The 27,530-nt window shown below is 43.2% G+C and overlaps 1 protein-coding gene across 1 annotated transcript in view; it reads right to left on the reverse strand.

Moving 5' to 3' along the window:
• The window catches only part of tulp4a (TUB like protein 4a), a 214,766-nt gene extending 189,180 nt beyond the window's left edge, over window positions 1-25,586 (reverse strand). The window contains exon 1 of the mRNA XM_067989152.1: window positions 24,754-25,586. Within this exon, the coding sequence (XP_067845253.1) occupies window positions 24,754-25,053 (300 nt within the window). The 5' untranslated portion in view covers window positions 25,054-25,586. The remainder of the gene's footprint in view (window positions 1-24,753) is intronic.
• Window positions 25,587-27,530: the final 1,944 nt, after the last annotated feature.

Below are 27,530 nucleotides of genomic sequence, written 5' to 3' on the forward strand. Positions count from 1 at the left end.
TTTCATTGGTCAGAACATTGAATACAGGAGTTGGGATGTCTTGTTGAAGTTGTACAAGACATTAGTAAGGCCACACTTGGAATACTGTGTACAGTTCTGGTCACCCTATTATAGAAAGGATATTATTAAACTAGAAAGAGTGCAGAAAAGATTTACTAGGATGCTACCGGGACTTGATGGTTTGACTTATAGGGAGAGGTTGGATAGACTGAGACTTTTTTCCCTGGAGAGAAGGAGGTTTAAGGGTGATCTTATAGAAGTCTATAAAATAATGAGGGGCATAGATAAGGTCGATAGTCAAAATCTTTTCCCAAAGGTAGGGGAGTCTATAACGAGGGGGCATAGATTTAAGGTGAGAGGGGAGAGATACAAAAGGGTCCAGAGGGGCAATTTTTTCACTCAAAGGGTGGTGAGTGTCTGGAACGAGCTGCCAGAGGCAGTAGTAGAGGCGGGTACAATTTTGTCTTTTAAAAAGCATTTGGACAGTTACATGGGTAAGATGGGTATAGAGGGATATGGGCCAAGTGCAGGCAATTGGGACTAGCTTAGTGGTATAAACTGGGCGACATGGACATGTTGGGCCGAAGGGCCTGTTTCCATGTTGTAAACTTCTATGATTCTATGCTTTTCTAGATGTCTCAAGTGTATCCCCTCAATTCCATATATGACCCTATCAAAGATTCATGCAGGTCCCATTACATTTTCAATTCAGTGGCATTCTAGTGCAGTATTGAGGGAGAGCTGCATTCTTAGAAGTGCTATCCTTCCAATAAGACATTAAATAGAGATCCTTTCTGCCAGCTCATAAAAATTCATGACATTATTCATTCAGACAGGAAAAAGGTCTCCCGGTACCCTGACCAACATTCCCTGTCAACTAACTGAAACAGATCAACTTGCTCACCCATCTCATTGCTAATTACAAGACCTTGCTGTGTGCAGTGGCCACATTTGCCTCCACAATAGTAACCAAACTTCAAAATCATCATCAGTGGTCTGCATTCAGCAGGTTTTGGTTCAATTTTCCCTCCTCCAAACCACTCTGTCGTATGCTTCTCTCCAATTTTCCATTCGATCTCCCATTCTTCAGGTCCAAAAGCATCCTTCTTTCCCCTCCTATTGGTCTTTTTCCTTCCATCAGTCCTTCAAAAAACATCTTTCAGCATCCCATCCCCTCTCAGCACATGCCCAATCCAATTAATTTGCCCCAATTAAAAAGGATATTGCAGCTATGGAAATGAGACAAAAGAGAGCAACCAGAATGATTGAGGGGATGGAGGGATTGGATTATGAGGAGCGTTTATGTAAATTGGGCATGTTCTCACTGGAAAAGAAAAGGTTGAGAAGTGATATGATTACTGTTTTTAGGATTCTAAAGGGACTAGATAATGTAGACCATAACTAGCAGTTTCATCTAGTCCAGAACAGTAGAACCAGAGGACATGGCTTACCCTTGCGGGGCTAAATTCAAAACTATTCTGTGAAAACATTATTTTAGTGAGCGAGTGGGAAATCTAATGGAACAGGCACCCTAGGAAGATAGATAGTACTGATTCATTCAAATACAAATTAGGCAGATTTCTTTCAGAAAATAATATTTTGGGATAGAGTACGAGTGGTTTGAGATATGATATATGGTTAGTGTAGCATGTTTGAGAGAACAGGTACTTTGGATCTATGGTTCCCAAAGCTTTCCACCACTGGTGGTTTCCTTGCCTCATGTCCAGGTCTTTGTAGAATGACCGATAGAGATTGATTGCCATGATTAGTCAACAACTCCATTGTCACTGTATCATGCGACTACCAGGATGGTAGAAGGTGAACTAGATGGACATAGGCATTGCTAGACTAAGAAAGACCAATGTTCTTATTACCAACACCTTCTCATTACTTTCCTTATCTATCCACTTTACTTTCTCCTTGCATCTCCAAGTCCACATCCAAATGCTCTCTGGAAGCCTGAACTTCTCTTTCCTCAGTGTCCATGTTTCAGCACCACACTCCACATCAAAGTCTTCACTAATCTTTTCTTCAGTTCTCTATTCCGTTATCCAGTCAATATCCTCTTCTTTCTATTTATTGCAACTTTTCCCACTGTAATCCTAACTCTCACCTCTGACACATCTGCCATCTTCAATTATTATGCTTCCTAAATTTAAATTATCTCACCTGATCCAATTGTTCCTCATTTATTAAAATGCTCAGTCTTTCACCTGGATTCTTAGAAGCCTTCATAACTTTGGTCTTACCCACATTGATTTTCATTCCATAATCCATTGCTGCAGCATTCAGGCCATCTACTTGTAGTCCATTCATGGTACTTGCTACCAAGACTTTGGCATCAGCAAAATCTGACAGCTTTCAAAAGCTGACCTCCAATATTCACTCCTTCCTCTAACTGATTAAGCATTTCTCTTACCATTGCTTCTGCATACACATTGAACACAGGTGTTGTCATACTCCTGTTCCAATCACTCCTGGTACTGACTCTCCATCACTTGCAGTTTGTCCCATGCACAAAGCCTTTATCAGGATCTCTCTCTCTCTCTCTCTCTCCAATCCACACCAATATTCTTTAGTACCTCCACTAGTATTCCATCTCCGCTCCCTTAAGTCCGAGGAACGCAGATTTGAACATTTATAGCGAACAATGGATTTAACCATTCATCGCCAGATCTGGCTGGACCTCATGGCACAATCGGGTCCTGGCTCTCCTCTGCCAAAACTGCTTACTATTCCAGGATCATCCTGGAATGCAAAGATAACTCCCGGCTTCTCTTCTCCACTACAAACAATCTTCTTAAACCCCCTCTCTCTGCCCCCTCCACCTTCGCCTCCAAGTGCAAGGAGCTCATGGACTTCTTTGTCACTAAGATTGAGACCAGCTGCCTCTGCTGCTTCCCTCTCTTCCCCTAGCTCACCAAGCCAAACTTCACCCAAGGTTCCTCCCTGCCCCAGCCCTGAACTCACTTCTTTCTATAGTTTCTCTCCTATTCCTCTCATGCCCTCTCCAAGCTCATTTTGTCCAAGAGACCCACCTGCTCCTCCCTCGACCGTTTTCTCACCTGCTGACCACCCAACTTCCCTTCCTGGCCCCCACGTTAACTATATCAGCTAACAGTTCCCCCTCAAGTACTGTCACCCTCCCCCTCAAATCCACTGTCATCACCCCACTATTCCAAAAAAAAATCTTTAACCCCTCTGTCCTTGCAAACTACTGGCCCACCTTCAACCTCCCTTTCCTCTCCCGAGTCCTTCAACATGTTGTCGCCTCCCAAATCTGTGACAATCTTTCCTGCAACTCTATGTTTGAACCCTTCCTGTCAGGCTTCCGCCACTGCCACAGCACTGAAGCGGCCCTTATCAAAGTCACAAATGGCATCCTGTGTGACTGTCACCGTGGTAAACTATCCCTCCTCATCCTTCTCGAAGACTCTACAGCCACTGACACAGCTGATCACACCACCCAGTCAACTGGGTGGGACTGCCCTCGCCTGGTTCCATTTCTATCTATCCAGTCAAGAGAATCATCTGCAATGGTTTCTCTTCCCGCTCTCGCACCGTTATCTCTGGGGTCCACCAAAGATCTATCCTTGACCCCCTCCTTTTTCTCATCTACATGCTGCCCCTCAGCAACTTCCAAAAACTCGCCAGATACCACACGCTGACGACTCCCAGCTCTACCTCACTGCCACCTCTCTCAACCCCTCCACTGCCTCTGATTTGTCATGCTGTTTGACCAGCAGAAATTTCCTCCAATTAAGTATTGGGAAGATCGAAACCAACACAAACTCCGCTCCCTAACCATCAATCCCTCTCCTTGGCCACTATCTGAGGCTGAACCAGACTGTTTGCAACCTTGGCGTCCTATTTGACCCTGAGCTGAACTTTCAACCCCATATCCTCTCCATCACCAAGACCACCTACTTCCACTCCGTAACACGCTCATCTGTTGTGGAAACCCTCATCCACACCATTGTTACCTCTAGACTCAACTATTCCAACGCTGTCCTGGTTGGCCTCCCACCTTGCATCCTCGATAAACTTGAGTTCATCCAAATGTTGCCCGTATGTTCATTCGCACCAAGTCCCGTTCACCCACCACTCCTGCGCTCACTGACCTACATTTGCTCCCAGTCTAGCAACACCTCAATTTTAAAATTCTCATCCTTGTTTTCAAAGCCCTCCATGGCTTCGTCCCTCCTTATCTCTGTAACCTCCTCCAGCCCTACAACCCTCAGAGATCTCTGAGCTCCTGCAATTCTGGCCTCTTGGGCATTCCCGATTTTCTTTGCTCCACCATTGGCGGCCGTGCCTTCAGCTGCCTAGGCCCTAGCTCCGTAATTCCCTCCCTAAACCACTCCACCCCTCTACCTCCTTTAAGACTCGCCTTAAAATCTAACTCCTCACTTGAGCTAATATCTCCTTATGTGGCTCGGGACAAAGCTCCTGTGAAGCACCTTGGGATGTTTTACTACGTTAAAAGGTGCTATACAAGTGCAAGTTGGTGTTGTGGTTTGAACCAGTTCACTCTACCGAAGGCTTTTCAAAATCTACAAATCATCACATTTGCTAGCATTTGGCTTCCCAACACCCACCCCAACCAAAGGTATCGATTATTTTCATGAAATCATCTGGCTATTCCCCTTTCAAGTATATAACTTTACACAAATCAACAAGTTCATTTGTTTCCTTCTCTCCCATGTTTTTAATTAATTCCACTGGAATCTCCAACACCTGTGGCCATTCCATTCTTGAGCTCACTCATTGCAACCCTCACCACACTCATGGACGTCAGGGCCCATAAAATTAACTTCTTCCTCCTCTTCCTTCCCTATATCAATGTCAACTGGCTTTTCCTCTTCAGCATATAGTTCTTCAACATATTCTCTTACTTACATCAATTGGGTCAGTCAATAGTTATTTCAGATTGCTTTAACTCTAGTTCCTTGTATGTTTAAATCATCCATTCTCCTCACTCAAACAAATCAGCTCTGTCTTGTTAATTGTATGATTTATATCAATGAGTGTTTATTGTTTTCAGGTGATGGGTATCAATTGGGAGCTCTAGTATCCTTTTTATTAAGAGAGCTTATCGGGGGTGGGGGCTTGTAAGTGAGAGAGAGGGGGGCATCTCTACGAATAAAGGTTTGGAAACAACTAAAGACCAGGCTCTAGTATTCTATCCTTCACCATATGGTTATCCAATTTATAACGTGGTAGCAGACAATGGTTGCCTAAAAGGTGGAGGTTGGAAACACCATTTTATTTTTGGACACAAAGAAAAACTTGAAAGCCTAGTGGCCATTGGGAAAATGGAAGAAAGCAAGTTTAAATCGTCAAGGTACAATTTCCCTCCAATGTACACTGAGTTTGAACCAGATGACCAGTGGAAGAATGAGGCTGATATGCGGACACAGGTTTCTACTCTGCCAAAGAGAAAACAAGGCATGACTTTGGCGTTGTCACTTCCTGAACGAAGTTAAAACAGAAGAAAGATATTTTCTGAGATGGATGCAGATCTTTTCGATAATGATGAAAGTTTTACCTTTTGAATAGAATTCCTGAATCAAATCTATTAGAGTGTTGACCTGTTAAGTGCCTACAAGGCCTGGTCAGCATGTTATAGATTTTGGAAAACAGATGGTCATTCAACGGAAGATTATATCGTGGACTTTAACAAATTGTACAAAAAGGTTGACAAAGTTCAAATTGGAAATCTCTGGATTGGTACTAGCGTTTAAATTACTAGATTGTGCTAAGGTGTCTCACGTGGACAGGCAACTGGTCCTAACTGGCGTCCAGTTCTCGGAAAAGGAGACTCTGTTGGATCAAATGTCTGCTGCCTTAAAAAAATTCCAGGGGAAACAGTCATTCCCTTCAGCTTTCATGGAACAAATGAGGCCTTCCGCTGTGATACAAATAGAAGATTCGATGGTTACCAGGTTTCAAAATATTTCAGATTCTAAAAAGGTGCCAGTTCAAGTTTCAAAATTTTCAAGAGACCGGACGCTAGCGTCAATATGAGGTAAGGATTAAAGACAGCCAGATTGGTGATGAAAGATGGTACAGCGAATCCAGTTATAGCAACAGAACACAAAATTGTGACAGTAGTAACGGGCGAATGAATTCCAGGAATGCCCAAGGGAAAAAAAAAATCAGGAGATGCTTTAGATGGGACTAAGTATCATTATGCAGCAAATTGCCCGGAGCGAAGACGCAGGGTCTTTGAAATGACACATGAAGAAAGTAGTTGAGGATGAAGATAATGAACATGAACAGATTATACTGGTCACAAGGAGTTTTAATCCTGTGATGAATGTATTAATCGCAGATTCCTTTAATTGTGCGGTGTTAGACAGTGCATGTACTTCAACTGTATGCGGGGTAAATTGGTTAAAATGTTATCTTGATTCACTAAGTAGTGAGGATCGAAGCACGGATAAGGAATATAAAGGTTCTACAGATGTTTGGAGATGACAACACCTTGAGGACACTCAAGAGAGTGGTCATTCCAAGTAAGATAGCTGGAGTGAGTCATTTTATACGTACGGATGTAGTCTCGAGTGAGATATCTATGCTTTTGGGTAAACCTTCCATGAAACGGCAGCCAACTGAGCTGCAGTTTAGCCAGTCAGGGGATTATTATATCCCCTTAATAAAACCTGATGTTTCGCATGAGCACGTTAGGCGAGTATTAATGGCATCAGGCGATAAGGATAAAAGAGGGGAAAAAAAGTAGTCTTAAAGCTACATAGACAATTTGCCCACCCTACTTGTCAACGTTTAAAAATCCTGCTAAAAGATGCAGGTGTAGTTGATGAGTATATGAAGCTAACAGAAGAGATTAGTGAGAAAGGTGACATCTGTAAGAAGTATGGATGGACGCCCCCACATCCCATAGTAAGTGTTCCATTAGCATGTGACTTTAACAAGGTAGTTGCCATGGATCGAAAGGTATGGGACAAAGGCAGGAATGTTTTCATCTTACATTTTTAGAATTTATAATGTATAAACCCCTCAAGTGTATTACATCCTTTCAATACACACTAAACTAAGCCATCTTTTAATGTATAAAGCAGAATTACATCTCTATAAAGCACTCTTCCCATGTGCAGACACAAGCTAATTCATAAAACTCACCAATTAGGCAAAAATGGCAAAAGTAATAAAGATGAAGATTGCTAAAAGTAAAACTCAACCAGCTACCTCCTCTTGGTTTTGATTTCTTTATCGTTCAGCCTTCCTTCATCGAAGTATATCCTTTGTCTCGCTGGCTCCTCTGACGTTAAAGTGAAGTCCCACATCTCCATTGCTGAAGCTGGCTCCGAGAAGCTTGATTTTCTCTTTCATGAGAAACAGTTTTTTTTTAAATTCGTGATGTGGAGATGCCGGTGATGGACTGGGGTTGACAAATGTAAGGAATCTTACAACACCAGGTTATAGTCCAACAGTTTTATTTGAAAATCACAAGCTTTCGGAGGCTTTCTGACAAAGGAGAAAGCCTCCAAAAGCTTGTGATTTTCAAATAAAACTGTTGGACTATAACCTGGTGTTGTAAGATTCCTTACATTTTAAAAATTCGTTCATGGGATGTGGGCGTCGCTGGCGAGGCCAGCATTTATTGCCCATCCCCAATTGTCCTTGAGAAGGTGGTCGTGAGCCGCCTTCTTCAACCACTGCAGTCTGTGTGGTGAAGGTTCTCCCACAGTGCTGTTAGGAAGGGAGTTCCAAGATTTTGACCCAGCGACGATGAAGGAACGGCGATATATTTCCAAGTCGGGATGGTGTGTGACTTGGAGGGGAACGTGCAGGTGGTGTTGTTCCCAGGTGCTGCTGCTCTTGTCCTTCTAGGTGGTAGAGGTTGTGGGTTTGGGAGGTGCTGTCGAAGAAGCCTTGGCAAGTTGCTGCAGTGCATCCTGTGGATGGTACACACTGCAGCCACAGTGAGCCGGTGGTGAAGGGAGTGAATGTTTAGGGTGGTGGATGGGGTGCCAATCAAGCGGGTTGCTTTGTCCTGGATGATGTCGAGCTTCTTGAGTGTTGTTGGAGCTGCACTCATCCAGGCAAGTGGAGAGTATTCCATCACACTCCTGACTTGTGCCTTGTAGATGGTGGAAAGACTGAGGAGTCAGGAGGTGGGTCACTCGCCACAGAATACTCAGCCTCTGACCTGCTCTTGCAGCCACAGTATTTATATGGCTGGTCCAGTTAAGTTTCTGGTCAATGGTGAGCCCCAGGATGGTGATGGTGGGGGATTCGGCGATGATAATGCCGTTTAATGTCAAGGGGAGGTGGTTAGACTCTCTCTTGTTGGAGATGGTCGTTGCCTGGCACTTAAGTGGCAAGTAACATTCGCGCCAGACATCAGCCCAAGCCTGGATGTTGTCCAGGTCATGCTGCACGCGGACACGGACTGCTTCATTATTTGAGGGGTTGCTAATGGAACGGAGCACTGTGCAATAATCAGCGAACATCCCCATTTCTGACCTTATGATGGAGGGAATCATAGATTTTTACAACAGGGAAACAGGCCCTTCGGCCCAACATGTCCATGTCGCCCAGTTTATACCACTAAGCTAGTCCCAATTGCCTGCACTTGGCCCATATCCCTCTATATCCATCTTACCCATGTAACTGTCCAAATGCTTTTTAAAAGACAAAATTGTACCCGCCTCTACTACTGCCTCTGGCAGCTCGTTCCAGACACGCACCACCCTTTGAGTGAAAAAATTGCCCCTCTGGACCCTTTTGTATCTCTCCCCTCTCACCTTAAATCTATGCCCCCTCGTTATAGACACCCCTACCTTTGGGAAAAGATTTTGACTATCTACCTTATCTATGCCTCTCATTATTTTATAGACTTCTAGAAGATCACCCCTAAACCTCCTACTCTCCAGGGAAAAAAGTCTCAGTCTATCCAACCTCTCCCTATAAGTCAAACCATCAAGTCCCAGTAGCATCCTAGTAAATCTTTTCTGCACTCTTTCTAGTTTAATAATATCCTTTCTATAATAGGGTGACCAGAACTGTACACAGTATTCCAAGTGTGGCCGTACTAATGTCTTGTACAACTTCAACAAGACATCCCAACTCCTGTATACAATGTTCTGACCAATGAAACCAAGCATGCTGAATGCCTTCTTCACCACCCTATCCACCTGTGACTCCACTTTCAAGGAGCTATGAACCTGTACTCCTAGATCTCTGTTCTATAACTCTCCCCAACGCCCTACCATTAACGGAGTAGGTCCTGGCCCGATTCGATGTACCAAAATGCATCACCTCTCATTTATCTAAATTAAACTCCATCTGCCATTCATCGGCCCACTGGCCCAATTTATCAAGATCCCGTTGCAATCCTAGATAACTTTCTTCACTGTCCACAATGCCACCAATCTTGGTGTCATCTGCAAACTTACTAACCATGCCGCCTAAATTCTCATCCAAATCATTAATATAAATAACAAATAACAGCGGACCCAGCACCGATCCTTGAGGCACACCGCTGGTCACAGGCCTCCAATTTGAAAAACAACCCTCTACAACCTGTCGTCAATCCAATTTTGTATCCAATTGGCTACCTCACCTTGGATCCCGTGAGATCTAACCTTATGTAACAACCTACCATGCGGTACCTTGTTAAAGGCTTTGCTAAAGTCCATGTAGACCACGTCTACTGCACAGCCCTCATCTATCTTCTTGGTTACCCCTTCAAAAAACTCAATCAAATTTGTGAGACATGATTTTCCTCTCACAAAACCATGCTGACTGTTCCTAATCAGTCCCTGCCTCTCCAAATGCCTGTAGATCCTGTCTCTCAGAATACCCTCTAACAACTTACCCACTACAGATGTCAGGCTCACCGGTCTGTAGTTCCCAGGCTTTTCCCTGCCGCCCTTCTTAAACAAAGGCACAACATTTGCTACCCTCCAATCTTCAGGCACCTAACCTGTAGCGGTCATTGATGAAGCAGCTGAAGATGGTTGGGCCTAGGACACTGCCCTGAGGAACTCCTGCAGCAATGTCCTGGGGCTGAGATGATTGGCCTCCAACAACCTCTACCATCTTCCTTTGTGCTAGGTATGACTTCAGCCACTGGAGAGTTTTCCCCCTGATTCCCATTGACTTCAATTTTATTTGGAATCCTTGGTGCCACACTCGGTCAAATGCTGCCTTGATGTCAAGGGCAGTCATTCTCACCTCACCTCGAATTCAGCTCTTTTGTCCATGTTTGGACCAAGGCTGTAATGAGGTCTGGAGCCGAGTGGTCCTGGCTGAAAACTAAACTGAGCATCGGTGAGCAGATTATTGGTGAGTAAGTGCCGCTTGATGGCACTGTCGACGACACCTTCCATCACTTTGCTGATGATTGAGCGGTATTTGGCCGGATTGGATTTGTCCTGCTTTTTGTGGACAGGACATACCTGGGCAATTTTCCACATTGTCGGGTAGATGCCAGTGTTGTAGCTGTACTGGAACAGTTTGGCTAGAGGCGCAGCTAGTTCTGGAGCACAAGCCTTCAGTACTACAGCCGGTATGTTGTCGGGGCCCATAGCCTTTGCTGTGCTCAGTGCATTGTCATTTCTTGATATCACGTGGAGTGAATCAAATTGGTGCTGTGATGGTGGGGATATTGGGAGGAGGCCGAGATGGATCATCCACTCGGCACTTCTGGCTGAAGATGGTTGCAAACGCTTCAGCCTTATCTTTTGCACTCATGTGCTGGACTCCGCCATCATTGAAGATGGGGATGTTCACAGAGCCTCCTCCTCCCATTAGTTGTTTCATTGTCCACCACCATTCACGACTGGATGTGGCAGGACTGCAGAGCTTTGATCTGATCCGTTGGTTGTGGAATCGCTTAGCTCTGGCTATAGTATGTTGCTTCCGCTGTTTAGCATGCATGTAGTCCTGAGTTGTAGCTTCGCCAGGTTGGCACCTCATTTTTAGGTACGCCTGGTGCTGCTCCTGGCATGCTCTTCTACACTCCTCATTGAACCAGGGCTGATCCCCTGGCTTGTTGGTAATGGTAGAGTGAGGAATATGCCGGGCCATGAGGTTACAGATTGTGCTGGAATACAATTCTGTTGCTGCTGATGGCCCACAGCGCCTGATGGATGCCCAGTTTTGAGCTGCTAGATCTGTTTTGAATCCATCCCATTTAGCATGGTGGTCGTGCCACACAACACGTTGGATGGTATCCTCAGTGTGAAGACGGGACTTCGTCTGCACGAGGACTGTGCGGTGGTCACTCCTACCAATACTGTCATGGACAGATGCATCTGTGATAGGTAGATTGGTGAGGACGAGGTCAAGTAAGTTTTTCCCTCTTGTTGGTTCGCTCACCACCTGCCGCAGGCCCAGTCTGGCAGCTATGTCCTTCAGGACTCGGCCAGCTCGGTCAGTAGCGGTGCTACCAAGCCACTCTTGGTGATGGTCTTTGAAGTCCCCCACCCAGAGTACATTCTGTGCCCTTGCTACCCTCAGTGCTTCCTCCAAGTGGTGTTCAACATGGAGGAGGACTGATTCATCAGCTGAAGGAGGGCTGTAGGTGGTAATCAACAGGAGGTTTCCTTGCCCATGTTAGACCTAATGCCATGAGATTTCATGGGGTCCAGAGTCAATGTTGAGGACTCCCAGGGCCACTCCCTCCTGACTGTATATCACTGTACCGCCACCTCTGGTCGGTCTGTCCTGCCGGTGGGACAGGACATAGCCAGGGATGGTGATTATTTTCTCTTCAACCGTTCTTAATTTACAATCATGACTAAGTGACCTAAAGCATTAAACACCACATGTACAGAGCAGTGGTGTTCTTGGGGCTGAGTCCAGGTGCAAAGGCTAGGAGAGAGCTGCAGAGTGAGATCTGTTCAATTGTAACATTTTTGCACTATTATTGTTTCTTATATATTACAAGCCCTTGTACATAGTTACCTTTTTCTCATCTTCAAACTTACTCCATAGTTTAAAAGTCCATACTCAGTTCAGTTTTGTTGTTTTTCATGTAAAAAAATGTTGTCAGCTTATACAAGGATTTTGAAATTGATATAATAGCAACAAGCAGAGGTCAGCAAGGACAGAGAATGAAAGGGGGATAGGATAATGGCTAGAGTTTGGCTAACTTGAGGTTTACATAGGGTAGAGCTGGGAAGACCAGGAAGAGGAGCATTGGAGACTCAAGGTAATAAAGGTACGGAGGAAGGTTTCAGCAGCAGCATTGATCAGTTAGATGCCTCAGTGAGTGACATTCTACAAATGAGCAAGCAACCTCAACAATGGACCCTACCTGGGGTTTGAAGCTCAACTTAAGGTTTACCAAGGCACCAAGGTTGTGCACTTTTGTGCTCAGTTTGAGCAACCAGCAGTAGTTGGAATTGGTGAAGTTTCATATGGGAGCTGAACTGGATGTCTTCAGTCTTATTGATGCTGAACTGGAGAAAGTTCTGGCTCATCCAGTACTGGATGTCAGACAGGCAGCCACACATCAACAATCGTGGAATCGAGGGCAGCGGAGGAGAGGTACAGTTGGTGATTTTATGATCAAGCAAATTTTACATTCCAAGTCTAAACATTTTTTTAAAACTAATCTCAGTTGTAACTTTAAACGATTTTGTACTGAATATTCTGCGAAGAACAATTGAGCAGATTTTTGGAGAAGTCAGCTATAGTGCTGTAGCAATATTGGGGATTCTACATAAGACCAAATACAAAATAATGAATGAAAAAAAAAGCATACAGCATTCAAAAAAAATACAAAATAGATGAAGTATATTTCACCCATGGTAATTTTTGAAAGACAGCAAAACAAAAATAAAACCAACATCCTAAATTAAAATTTCAAGAAAAGGCATGAAGGAACATTGTTAGCACAGCCACTGGTGGGATGTAGACAACTGCCACAATGGGAGGGGCCCAATCTGGCATCACACATCTCTGTGTAACCCTCCTCCTCTCAGAACCCCCACAAAGTCACAGTTAGTAAACAATTCCAACCGCCTCATACACAATGCCAAACATGAACAGCCTTGATGCAGTCAATGTATACATGCAAGACCGGATATGAAGTACCCTGTGAGTGTACACAATACAACACATTTTCATACCAGATTCAAAGCTTATTTTCAAGTCTACCCTTTTGTCTGAAAATTAGGTTCTTCCCCTCGAGTGCACTTCTCAAATGCATGTGAAAAAAATCCTCGAAATTATCAGTGAAAATCTTAACGTATAGGTGTTACAGCACTGTTATAATGCACACAACTTCTCCATAAATCAATAATATATTAAAAGTCTTGCATGTATGCACATCGTTCCTATAACGCTTCACCATCACAATTAAACTTACATATTCATCTTACTTACCTCTGGGGAATCCAATATAGATGGCACTGTTGCTTATTTGCTTCAGAACTCCAAGATAGGTGACATTGGTTGTGTTGTGGAAAACAATCATGGAGCTCCTAAAATCAGGTCTGATTGCCACTCAGCCCTTCCATCTCCTTGACCCGAGCTCAAGCTCCACCCCACCCCCTAAGCAGCAAGAGCAGATTTATTGAAAGGGTTTTCCAGCAGTGGGAAAACCTATATTTAAATTAAGTACTCAGACAAGTATTTACAGGTTTCTCTAGTTTTTCTGTGTGTTTTTAGGCCCCCCTTTTATAAGCAGAGGGAGTTTAGGGTGTGTTCATGTGCAGTAAACCAATAAACCCAAAATAAGTGTCAAATAATTTTTTTTTCTTTTTCTTTCTTTTTTTTCATGATTTTAGGCCCCCCTTTTATAAGGAGGGGGGGTTCAGGGTGTGTTTATGTGCAAAAACCAAAGAAACCAAAACCAAGTGTCAAATTAAAATTTTATTTTCCTCGTCCAGGATACACTCCAGCCCCCAGGTTTCTCTAGTTACTGCAGAGGAATCTCAAGAAATCATCTTCTTCCCCACTTCAACTGGACCTCAAACCACATCAACTATGCTTGAGGCCACTCCACTGAAGGACATTACTTAAATGGATTTCCCGACATGTGGCCTGGAGAATTATCAGAATTTATTTAAAATAAATATTCAAGTTTTATTTTAAAAATACAAGCTTCCCAAGTCACCCTTCAGGAAATCCTGGTCAGAAAATCCCTTCCCCCATCACTGCTACCAGCACCTCTACAACACAAGCCTCTGCCTCACCCCAATCACCTGTATCTTCCTCCCTCCTGCCACCATTTGCTTTTCTTACCCCTATAGCATAATTGTCATGAATATGCTAAACACATCTAGTTTTCCCTCACTGACCACATCTCCAACGCAGAAAAATGTATTAGCACCATCCTTTTAAGATGGAGGAAGGATGTATACAGTCTATTCAGAATCCCGCACTGAATCAGAACTAACCAAATATTATTGTTTGTTCATCTAAAACTTGGTCTGCTACCCCAAAATCCCTCCCTAGTGTGTCTTGGAAATTGCATCAACTGTCAAAGAATGTTTAACATTTCATTCCAATTTCAAAGTGACAACTCCTCCCTCCCCAATAACAATTTTAACCAAATATAAAACTTTAGAAATCAACATTTATTATAAATATATCAAACAAAGCAAATTTACTGACTGTATATAAACATCCTGGATGCTAGTAAAGCCCATCTCTACTTACTCCAATTTAACATACAACCAAAACTTATTTCTAAATTTGTCACACAAGATGAAGAATCATCCTTGATGAGAAGAATGGGAGAAGGGGAAAACAGGATCGACAAAAAGCCATGTCAACAGTCTAAGCAGTACAACTTAAAAATTAACAAACCAAATTCAGCACTGTGGTTCTATTTCAAAACATAAGGCTTTTTAACCACACTGATGCTATAGATGGTCCCAGTGGGTATACCAATTAACTAAATATTCTTCAAATTAGGATCCCATTTACCTTGATTGACTGCATCCTCAAAGTGAGATCACCAGAGCTGCTCCACCTCTGTGGAAGCTCTTTCAATAGTATTTGATATCAAGGTTTATAGCCATCATGTCCTGCACATCTAGGGAAAGAAATTACATCTAGATATTTGAAACCCTGGAAATCAAAAAGGTTAAATTCCCACTAGTTAAGTGTCACTTGGACAGGAGAATCATAGAATGATACAACACTGAAGGAAGACATTCGGCCAGTCGTGCCTATGCCAGCTCTTTGAAAGAGCTACCAATTAGTCCCACTCAACTGCTCTTTCCCCACAGCCCTGTAAATTTTTCCCCTTCAAGTATTTATCCAATTCCCTTTTGAAAGTTACTATTGAATCTGCTTCCACCACCCTTTCAGGCAGTGCGTTCCAGATCATTACTCACTGCGTAAAGAAATTTCTCATCTTGCCTCTGGTTCTTTTGCCAATTACCTTAAATCTTTGTCCGTTGGTTGCCCCTCAAAACCCCTCATAATTTTGAGCACCTCTATTAAATCTCCCTTAACCTTCTCTGCTCGAAGGAGAACAACCCCAGCTTCTATAATCTCTCCACGTTACCTAATTCCCGCATCCCTGGTACCATTCAAGTAAATCTCCTCAGCATCCTCTCCAAGGCCTTGACATACTTTCTAAAATGTAGTGCCCAGAATTGGACACAATAGTCCAGCTGGGACCTAACCAGTGATTTGGAAAGGTTTAGCATAACTTCCTTGCTTTTGTACTCTTATGCCTCTGATTATAAAGCCATGGGTCCCATATGCTTTTTTAAAAAAAAAATAGCCCTCTCAACTTATCCCGCCCCCTTCAAAGATTTGTGTATGTACAACCCCAGGTCTCTGTTCCCGCACCCCCTTTAAAATTGTACCATTTAGATAATATTGCTTCTCCTCATTCTTCCTAACAAAATGCATCACTTCATACTTCTCTGCATTAAATTTCATCTGCCATGCCTCTGCCCAATTCACCAGTCTATCTATAGCCTCCTGAAGTTTGTTACTATCATTCTCACTGTTTACTACATTTCCAAGTTTCGTCTCATCTGCAAACTTTGAAATTATGCCTAGTCCAGGTCATTAATATATCTCAAAGAGTAGTGGTCCCAATACCGACCCCGGGGGAATACCACTGTATACTTCCCTCCAGTCTGAAAAACCGTCCACCACTTCTCTCTGCTTTCTGTCCCTTAGCCAATTTCTTATCTACGTCCCTTTACTCCCATGAGCTTCAATTTTCCTAATAAGTCTATTATGTGGTGCTTTATCAAACGCCTTTGAAAGTCCATATACACAACATCAACCTCAGTACCTTCATCAACCCTCTGTTATTTCATTAAAGAACTCAATCAAGTTAGTCAAAAACTATTTGCCTTTGCCATGCTGGCTGTCATTTATCAACCCATATTTTTCCCAAGTGACAATTAATTTTGTCTTGGATTATTGTCTCTAAAAAATTTCCCCTCCACCAACGTTAGGCTGACTGGCCTGTAGTTGCTGGGTTTATCCCTCTCCCCTTTTTTCCAACAGGGGTGTAACAATTACAATCCTCCAGTCTCTGGCACCACTCCCATATCTAAGGAGGATTGGAAGATTGTGGCCACAGCCTCCACCTCTCCACCCTTACTTCCATCAGCAACCTAGGATGCACCCCATCCAGACTGGATGACTTTTCTACTTTGAGCACTGTCAACCTTTTAAGTACATCCTCTGTTTTTATCCTATCCAATTTCTCTACTACCTCATCCGTTACTGTGACATTGGCAGCATCCTCCTCTTTAGTGAAAACAGATGCATGGTACTCATTTAGTACCTCAGGCATGCCCTCTGCCTTCACAAGATGATCTTTTTGGTCCCTAATCAGCCACACCCTTCCTTTGACTACCCTTTTACTATTTATGTTTATAAAAGACTTTTGGGTTCCCTTTAATGTTACCCACTAATTCATTCTTATAAACTCTCTTTGCCCCTCATTTCTTTTTTCACTTCTCCTCTATTTCTGAATTCAGCTTGGTTCTCTACAGTATCACGAACCTGACATTTGTCACAAGCCTCCTCTTTGTTTCATTTTGATCTCTATATCTTTATTCATCCAGGGAGCTCAAGCTTTAGATGCCTCTCCTTCCCCCTCATGTGAATGTGTCTGGTCTGTATCTGAACTATCTCCTTTTTGAAGGCCTCCCATTGCTCATTTACTGTTTTACCTGCCAATCTTTGATTCCAATCCACCTGGGCCACATTCCCTATCAACTCACTGAAATTAGCCCTCCTACAGTTGGGTATTTTCTCCTTTGATTATTCCTTGTCCCATTCCTTAGCTACTCTGAACCTAATGATAATGATCTTATTTTCAAACACCCGAGTGCTCCAAAAAAAAAAATCAGGTCAGGGAGAAACCAGTGGCACCAATCAGGATTGGTAAAAAGCCACCGGGAAAATAAAAATGAAAAGACAAGGGAGCAAAAACACCCAGATTAAGTAATGTTTTGAGACTTTGACTCCAGCCTCTTGTGCATTCTACCCCCCACCCCCATCTCACCCATCTAGGCCCCACATTTTGGAAATCCCTCCCTAAACCTCTCACCTCCCTGCCCTCCTTAAAACCCCTCCTGGGTCCACTCCCTCCTTGGTCACCCCTCCTAATTTTTTCTCCTTTGGCTCAGCATCTGGTTTTTCTAATGCCTTCGTGAAGGATCTTTGGATGTTTCTCTGCATTAAAGATACGAGATAAAGCATGGTGTTGTTACCGTTGTGCTTAATGTCAAGTACGTCACTTAAGTAGAAAGGCTAAAAAATGTAATCAATAAGGTTAAAGCCATCAACGCACAAGAGTCTCAAGAAATACCATAATCGGCAAATAGAAATAAAGATGTAAGGAAAGCCAAGGCTGAGTTATGAAAAGTAACTAGCGGCCAACGTAAATAGCAAAGGTTTTTAGAAACATTAGGAAATGGAAAATTATGGGGAGGTGCAGCCACTCAAATAGGAACATAGTGGATTACTATAAGAGATAAGCAAATGGCAGAGTTGCTTAAAGAATATTATACTTCAGCACTTAAGAGTGAAGTCTCTAAGGCTTGTGGATGAGGCAAAGGGACAACTTATAATTAATAAGAAAATGGTTCCTAAGGGGCTGAGGGCCTAAAAATTGATGTGTACAGGACCAAAAGTAACACACCACAGAATAATTAAGGAATTTAGTAATGATTTTTCAAAATTCATTAGACATAAGATCTGTGTCAAAGGTCTAGCAAATGTCTCACTGTTCAAAAAAGAGGGGGGGGGGGGGAAGAGGAGAAAGGAGAAAGTAGGCAACGATCAACCAGTTAGAATTACATCAGTAATAGAAAAAATTGCTAGAGACCAGAAATAGAGATAAAATACATAAATGGTTAGAAGGACATGGACTAATCAGATATAATCAACATGAATTTGTGATGGGTATGTTTGACTAACTAAATAGAATTTTTTTTTGAGAGAATAACAAAGTATGGATGGGTGATGCAGTTTATATGGAGTTCCAGAAAGCATTTGATAAAGTGCCATGCAAAAAACTGGTTGAGAAACTGAAGGTCAATAACATAAAATGGGCTTAGCAGCATAACCTGGTGGTTATGGGCTAGCAGCCCAGAAGGTGTTCAAACTGAATTCAATAAATCTGGTCATTTGTGGTCTAGCACCAGTAAACAATCATAAAAATCCAACTGGTTCACTAGTGTCCTTCAGGGATGGGAACCCCTACATGCGACTCCAGTCCCACATGATGTGGCTGATTCTTCATTCCCTTGGGACAACTGGGGATGGGCAATAAATACCCCCTTGTTGTCCACATCCTAAGAACAAATACATGGATAGAGAAATGACTGAAAGACAGATAGCAAAGGGTTATGGTAAATGAACATTTCTCAGGCTGCACAGGGATCAATATTGGGGCCAATTTTGTTAATTATATATATCAACAGATCTCGCTGACAGAGTACACTGCTATTTATGACATGAAGGGATTAACATCAGGCCACTAATTTAGAGACTGAATAAGTCAAACTGTTTTTATTAAATGGTATTCTGGATATTTTCTGGTGCTTTGGACATCAAGTGATTGCACTAAAGAGGGTACAAAGGAGGTATGAGGATGTTGCTAGGATTGGAAAATTTTAGCTATGGGGAAAGATTGGATAGGCTGGGGTTATTTTTTTGGAACAGAGGAGGCTGAGGGGAGATTTAATTGAGGTGTATAAAATTATGAGGGGCCTAGATAGAGTGGATAGGAAGGACCTATTTCCCTTAGCAGAGAGGTCAATAACCAGGGGGCATAGATTTAAAGTATTTGGTAGAAGGATTAGAGGGGAGTTCCGGGGAAATTTTTTCACCGAGGGCAGTGGGGGTCTGGAACACTGCCCAAGAGTGTTGGAGGCAGAAACCCTGATCTCATTTAAAAAGTACTTGGATATGCACTTGAAGTGCCATGACCTACAAGGCTACAGACCAAGAACTAGAAAGTGGGATCAGGCTGGATAGCTCTTTTTCAGCCAGCACAGACATAATGGGCCGAATGGCCTCCTTCTGTGCCGTAAATTTCTACGATTCTATGATCAACACGAGTCTGTCCATTATTCTGTGAAAACTGTAAAAAAAAGTGCCATATTTGATTTTTATCCTTTACAATTTTAATGACCATGAGTATGTAGCAAGGTGGTGTGCCTGATTTACCACCTGGAGGTAGATATTTGGTATTTAGCTGTACTGGGGGCAACCCTGGGCTTTGACAGCATTGATCCAGGGCTTTCACAGCACCAAGATCCTGAAATTTGGCAGGACTGCTGGGCTTTGGCAGCATGGGGGTGTCCTTTGGTCTGGCATCGGTGGAGGGAGAACTAGGGGTTTGGCAGATCTGTGAAGTAGTAACCTGAAATGTGGCAGAACAGGGGGTGGAATATGGGGTTTGGCTCACTGATGAATTTCTGGCATCTATCACCAAAGAAGGGAGGATGAGGAGGGAGAGGGCACAGGTAGTACTGGTTTGTAACTTTTTAAGAGATCCCCATCAACATTGAATTTGGTGATTGGGTCATATGGTTTATGGATGTATTAGTTAATAACCAACAAAATCAGATAACTATTAGATTTTTACTATCTGCTTTCAAAATTCAACTGTGGGCAATTAAAAAAAAGTTTTGGGTGAGGTGAAGTTTACAGTATGTGAAGGATGGCCGGCCACCCAGAAGAACATTGGAATAGTTGAGTCTGCACGAATGAGGGTTTGAGCAGCAGATGGCCTGAGGCATGGGCAGAGACAGACAATATCAAAGAGGTGGAGGAGGCATTCTTTGTGATTGAGAGGATATGGTGACAGAAGCTCAGCTTGGGTCGGACAGGACGCCAAGGTTGCAAACAGTCTGGTTCAGCCTGAGACAGCGGTCAGGAGAGAGATGGAATCAACGGCAAGGGTACAGAGTTTGTGACTCGCCAAAGACAACAGCTTAGGTCTTCCCAACAATTAACTGCAGGAAATGGTGGCTCATCCAAGGCTGGCTCATCCAAGGCTGGATGTAGGACAAGCAGTCTGATAACATCAAGGCAAAGGGGTCGAGAGAGGTAGTGCTGGCATTGTCAGCATTCATATGGGAACTGACCCTATGTTTGCAGTTGACATCGCCATGGGGTAGTATGTAAATGAGAAACAGGAGGGGACCAAGGAAAGATCCTAGGGAGACAATGGTGTGGGGGCACGAAGATAAGCTATTGCTCAAGATGTTCTGGCTACAATCAAACAGCAAGAGTAGAACAAAGCAAAGGCAGTCACTAAGCTGGACCACAGAAGAGAAGTTGAAGGACAGTAAATGCACCACGAACTAGAAATGTCCTTTTCTCTCAGGAACAACTTGTTCCTTTTTGAAGGACTGCAGGGAATCCATACTTACCACATACTTTAGTAACTGTTTCAGAAAGTGATGGCTTTGTAAAAAGGAATACTACCTAACATTTAACCTGTTTGTCTAAGGATTTTATTTGCACATCCGCTGGCGCTATCCCTCTTCATCTCAAATAACCTATCCAACCGGACAGACTCGAATCCACTCACCATTTTAAAACTTTAATCATATTCTTTCAATGCCGGAGTTACCCTAAAGAAAATAATCCCAACTCCTGAAGCCCATCCTTACCACTTAAAAACTTTAAGACTGAGCATCATTTTGGTAATCCTCCTCTGTACTTTCTACAGGTATCCCCAGTCATTTAATAGCTCTAAGAGAAAGTGCAACATAGATTTTCCACAAGAGATGAGGATGTCTGAATTACAAGAAAAGGTTATAGCAACTAGGACTGCATTATCATGAACCGAAAAGAAAGAGGGGATTTGACAAAGGCATTCAAAATGATACAAGGAATAGACAACATCAAAATACACTGGTAGGTAAAATGAAGACAACAAACCATGACCTCAAGATAAGATACATGAAGGGGGAAATCAAAAGGAACTTTTTCATGCAAAGAATTACTGAAATGGGAAATCTTTGCCGCAAGTGGTGACCAATACTGTGCTAAAACTTCTATATTTGTAACTATTCACTTGTACCAGAAAATTTAGTAATTTAACATGGCATGATTTAGAGAGAACTTGCATTAAAAGAAATCAAAATTTAAGGTGTGAACATGAATTACCAGTGCAACACCATTGTTTTTGAGCAAATTTGCTCAAAACAATGTTTATTAAAATTTGTAGCATAATAATCCATGTAACATAGGAACAGGAGTAGGCCATTCAGGCCTTTGAGCCTGTTCCACTATTCAATTAAATCATGGTTGATCTGTATCTCAACCCCATTTGCTTCATACCCCTTGATACCCTAACCTAACAAAAAATATTGATCTCAGTTTAGAGAATTTGTACTGATCCAACATCCACAGCCTTGGGGGAAGAGTTTCAGATTTCCATTATCCTTTGTGTGGAAAAAGTGCTTCCTGTGATAAAATTGGATAGCCATGTGGTGAAGGATAGAATACTAGAGCCTGGTCTTTAGTTGTTTCCAAGCCTCTATTCATATAGGTGCCCCTTGCACACGCACACCTTAGCTAAGCTCCCCTATAAAAAGGATACAAGAAAGTCCTCAATTGATAACCACCACCTGAATACAATTAACACTGATTTCACTCCTACAAAGCCTAGCTCTAATTTTAAGATTGTGCTCCCTTGTTTTCGATTCCCCACCAAAGGAAAATAGTTTCTCTGTATCTGTCCTATTGAATCCTTTTATCATTTTAAATACCTCAATTAAATCATCCCTCAACCTTCAAAACTCAGGGGTGGTACAAACAAAGCTTATGCAACCAGTCCTCATAATTTAACCCTTTAAATCCTGGTATCATTCTGGCCAATATATATTTCCAGAGGTTCGGTGCCTAAAATTGAACACAGTACTCCAGATGGAGTCTGATCAAGGTTCTGTACAACGGAAGCATAACTTCTTCACTTTTGTATTCCAACCCCCTTGAGATAACGGCCAACATGCCATTAGCCCTTTTTTGATTCTTTTTGTACCTGGGCATACTTTTAGTGATGTGTACATGGACACCTAAATCCCTTTGCTCCTCCATTGCACCTAGCCTCTCACCATTAAGAAAATATTATGATTTGTCTTTCTCAGATCGAAAGTGAATGAGCTCACACTGAATTCCATCTGCTACAGTTTTGCCCACTCAGTTGATCTGTCCCTTCGTAACTTCCTGCTCCCATCTACTCAACTTACTGTGCCTCCTTAACTCAGTCATCTGCAAACTTGGATATTATTACTTGGATGAAGGAATATCGTAAAAAGCTGAGGCCCCAGTACAGATCTCTGGGGAACACCACTGGTTACCTCCCGCACATAATGGATACATACCATGTGAAACGTCAACCAATCTAAATTCATCACTAGTCATTCGACAGATAGATTTCTAACACTGCAATAGCCGCATCCTAAATCAAAATGACCCCTTAATGTTCAGAAGCGCACAGAGCAACACATAGCTACAAAAAATGGTTTTATTTTCACACAAAATGTTTTCCAAAACAAAATTCTTTAATTGTTTATACAACTTAGCAAGAGATCAACACTGATCATCACAATACAAAGTCATGTCATATTGATATTCTATATCAAATGTAGGCCTTAGAACGTAATAAGTTTTATATTAAACAATTTAACATTTAACGCATAGATTATAAATAGATGAAGTTCAGTTTCTGTTTCCCACATCTACCATTTTAACTGTCTAAATCATTGTTGGTCTTCAAAAACATTTTTTCCCTCCACTCAATAAAATTTAGATCTAATTTCGTAACAGTGGACATTTCCGTTCACTTCCCAGCCACAACTGCAAGTGAGCAACCAGCTCCAGGCCTCTCACTATTATTTGAACTGACTGGTGGATTTTTAATGGTTCTGTTTTAGAATTTGTACTGATTTCATTCTATGATGTTCTTGTGACATCGTTTGTTCACTTAAAGCTCATATTTTCCCCCATCAGGATTTATTGTGTTAACAAGAATATGGCTGCTACAAACATGAAAAAGTTGATGTAAACTCCAAGAAATGCATCCACTATCTAGCAATAATCTTCCTGTCTGCAATTTCCTCAATAAACTCTTGTACTTGTTTACTGCCTCATATTCCTGACAGAAGTTGAGCCATCATGGGGTTTAAAATATATCTAATATATCCTGTCACTAGTATGATAGCATAAGTACCTTCACAGACAAGGCTGACTAGATTATAGCCAGTATCTCACAGACACATTTATTTGGTCATATTGTTGCCAATCTACACCTATGGTTTTATTTTCCAGTTATTCTATGACTTTCAGAGTCTCGGCCACACACAAACTTATAGTACAAATAAGTTTAATAGAGAATAGCTAGCTATCTCAAAGTGAATTTAGAAGATAGAAACCCAATACAGAGGCTAAGCCATAAAACCAAAACTAAAGCAATTTAGGTTTGTTGTCTGATCAAACTCAAGATTGAATTAGGGGCTTAAATTCACTTCAAAGTATTTTAATTATATATAGAAATGAATTTACTTTTGAAACACCCACTGCACTAACAGCCAATTAGAGGATAGTGCAATGTGACAAAGTACAAGGCATTATTTTAAAGCAGGCTATGACTAAAGAAAATGTGCTACTTGTAAATATTTAGTGGCATTTTTTAACTGCATAAGAGGGTAAAAAGAGCAGCACAACGTTATGTGGAAGACCATAGTCAGCAAAGGATGTGCTGCAATTACCCATTTCAGGTTACTAGCTCAAATTCTGACTGTTAAATTTTCTGAATGTGGGCGTGTCTTTTTTTGCAATCCAGTTTGACACCGCACTGGAGTTCAACTCCACGTTAGTATCAAATCCGAGCAGGATGACCGCCTCAAGAGGATTTCACACCACTCCTCTCTGGAGTCAGGTTAGGTGGGATCCGGCAAAAAAAGTGACATTTATTTTTGCCATTCAAACCAGTGACCGCTTTACAATAATGCTAAGTTAAGGTGAAGTACAAATGAACCCTTGGGTCATTTCACGTTAAGTCTTTCTGGGGAGGGAAAAGAAAAATAACTTGCATTTAAAGTGAGAAAAATCACCTGAAAAGGTTTTGCATTAGAAATAGCAGACCAGCTTTCAGGATCGCACCTGTTCTTCCCATCAGCTGAGTCAATGAATGGGTCCTACACCTTGATGTCGGTTCAGCTGTGATCTGAAAGCCGTTGCTGCTATTTTAACGCCCAATAATAGTCCAACAGCATTCTTGCAACGATACGCGGACTCGGGTGCAGCTCTTTAAAGTCTCACCTCGCTGTTGTGGCCCCGTAGGTTGAAGTTGATCCTCTGCGGGGTGCTGCGCTCCCTCCTGCAGTGGCTGGCGGTGAAAGTCACGCCAACCACCCCTCTGCCGTTGCCGGTCGCCAGCCAGCCTTCCTCGTAGCAGCGTCGCCGGCAGACGGGCTTCTCCTTCTCGCTCTTGGGCACGCGACCCTTCCAGGACAGGCAGAGGATGTTGGAGTCGCTGCACAGTACCGGGCCCTGCTCCACCGCCGCGAACATCCCGCTGAGGCCGCGGCCCGGCTGGCTCGCTGAGGAGCGGCTGCACATCAAATACACGCCGAGCTAGCGCGTTTCTAGGCGACCTCGAGCAGCAGCATCGGGGGCCTGGGGCAGGAAGAAGGAGCCGCTCCTGCAGCCCCGGGAACAGACACACAGGGCCCGTGGGGGAGGGAGGGGGGGGGGGAAGCGGCCCGTTTATCCCGAACCGAAGCTCCTGTTCATAGATGCGGTTGAAGTGCAGCGAGAGGACGTGTCGTGGAGGCCACCAGCCGGGTCTCCTGTCGCGCGGCTCAGTGTCGCCTCCGCTGCGAGCACGACCGTGACCGCCCGTCCGGCTCGAGCTTCCGTTAAAAGGCGCGAGAGTCCTGGGAGACTGCGCGCGCCTCCGCTCGCTCGCTCTCTCGCTCTAAGGAGCCACCGCGCGCCTCTTGCCGACGGAAAAGCCTGGCTTTGGGGTGAGCCCAGCGACAGCTGTCAGTGCCGCCGGTTTATTCCTTCGATCCCGGGCAGGGTGTGAGGACATGAAACCCGGCTCCGAACTCCCGCTCTCCGACACTTCGCTTCAACCACAACTCACTCCAGCCCGCGCACGCAGAGCGTCATGACGGACGGGGTGGAGTAGACCAATCACACGGCGGCAAACGTGCGCGTTCCCGCCCCGGCGCGCCTGCAGTATTGTAACAGTTGCTTCAAGGTTTTTTGCTCCAGAAAAGCTGAACGAAAACAAAGAGGGCAATAAAAACACAATAAAGCAGTATAAATTCTGGGTTGTTTTGAGACATTTTGTATCACATTCGAAACAAAAGTAAAATGTCCACTACAAGTTTAGCAGGTATTATGATTGGACTAATTGTTCCAAAAAATTCTGGCAGCAATTTGGTGCCAAGTTTGTGAGATGTGATTGCATAGTTGGAATTTGCATATTCAATCTAAAAAACTAAAGACTTTTCGTTGATTGCTTCGGGTTTTTGGGAAGTGCTGCTTATTTTTTTAATTCTAACTGCTAAAGTCCTCTGCGGCTCGGTTTAACCACCAAACGGCGTGAAATAAGGACAACATTATTCCAAAAGGAAACCTGGACAAGCACCATTATTCAAACACTGGACTGAGGGATACTTAGTCCATGTAATACTATTTTTATTGTTACGCTATAGCAATACTGGTACTACATCAAATTCGGCAATGTCATTTTTTGGTAAATCCAAAGCCCAGTGGGGAATGGGTTGGGGTTGTAATGTTGATTCCTCATGTTTAAGAACATAAGAAATAGGAGCAGGAGCAGGCCAATCGACCCCTCAAGCCTGCTCCGCCATTCAATAAGATCATGGCTGATCTGATCCTAACCTCAAATCTAAATTCATGTCCAATTTCCTGCCCGCTCCCCGTAACCCCTGCTTATGAGAATTAATTGAAAATTATAATGACACTAGCAGATCTCCCAAGGTGTTAGTCACAATGAGTTGGAGGTTACGTTGTTTTATGACAATAGGGATCACGCCATTCAGGCCATAACATCAGAGCCATTCATTTACATCATTCAGTTCACCTATTCCAAAGCATTTTTTAGATGCAACCTGACAGCCAGGATCACAGGAGGTGGTTGACTCCACAAAATGGGGTATGGGACTGAGGTGGCCTTTGTTTCCTAGCAGTTGGCTCTTGGCAGTGAGCTGCTGCTGGCTGCATCTCTGGAGCTCGTTCCTGGCCAACCTAGTCACAGCTCTAAAGTTTCACTGGCATGGTGCTCTGAGAAGGAAGGTCGGGGGGCCTCGCATGTGCTGCAGTCCTGAGAGACAGCAATGTCAGGCAGGTGGACTCCAGCCATCACCATTCCACTAGGCCCTGGATCTGTGACCCTATTGGTCAGCAGGATGCCTGCTCTAATGGCAGCTATCAGATCCTGAAAACCATGAGACACAGCAGTTGCCCCGTTTTGGAAGTTGTGATTCATGCCACACTCTAATCTGTCCCCTATTGCTCCAGAGCTGCAGTCTGTGTTTTCATGGAGGTGGATGCACTGACTGGTCCCTGGCCACGTGGCCGGGGATCTGCTGTAGATCCAGTGAGGCTAGACAGCATCTCCCAAATCCACAACCCCCACCACCTAGAAAGACAAGGGCAGCATGTGCATGGGAACACCATCGCGTCCAAGTTCCCCTCCAAGTGACACACAATCCCGACTTGGACATGTTCCTTCATTGTTGCTGGATCAAAATTCTGGTACTCCCTATGCAACAACACTGGGAGTACCTTCACCACATGTATTACAGAGGTTCAAGAAGAAAGCCCACCACCACCTTCTCAAGGGCAACTAGGAATGGGCAATAAATGCTGGCCTTGATTGCGATGCCCATATTCCCAGAATGAAAAAGAAAAAGCTGCATACAAAAGTGCAAAGAATAGTGTAGATCCAGGAGACTGGAAGAGCTATAAAGAACAGCAAAGGAAGACGAAAAAAAATTCAGAGCGGCAAAAACGGAATATGAAAAGAAACTTGCGGGGAATATCAAGATTAACACAAAGTT

This window comes from Heptranchias perlo, chromosome 8, assembly GCF_035084215.1.
Source record: "Heptranchias perlo isolate sHepPer1 chromosome 8, sHepPer1.hap1, whole genome shotgun sequence".
Taxonomy (NCBI): Eukaryota; Metazoa; Chordata; class Chondrichthyes; order Hexanchiformes; family Hexanchidae; genus Heptranchias; species Heptranchias perlo.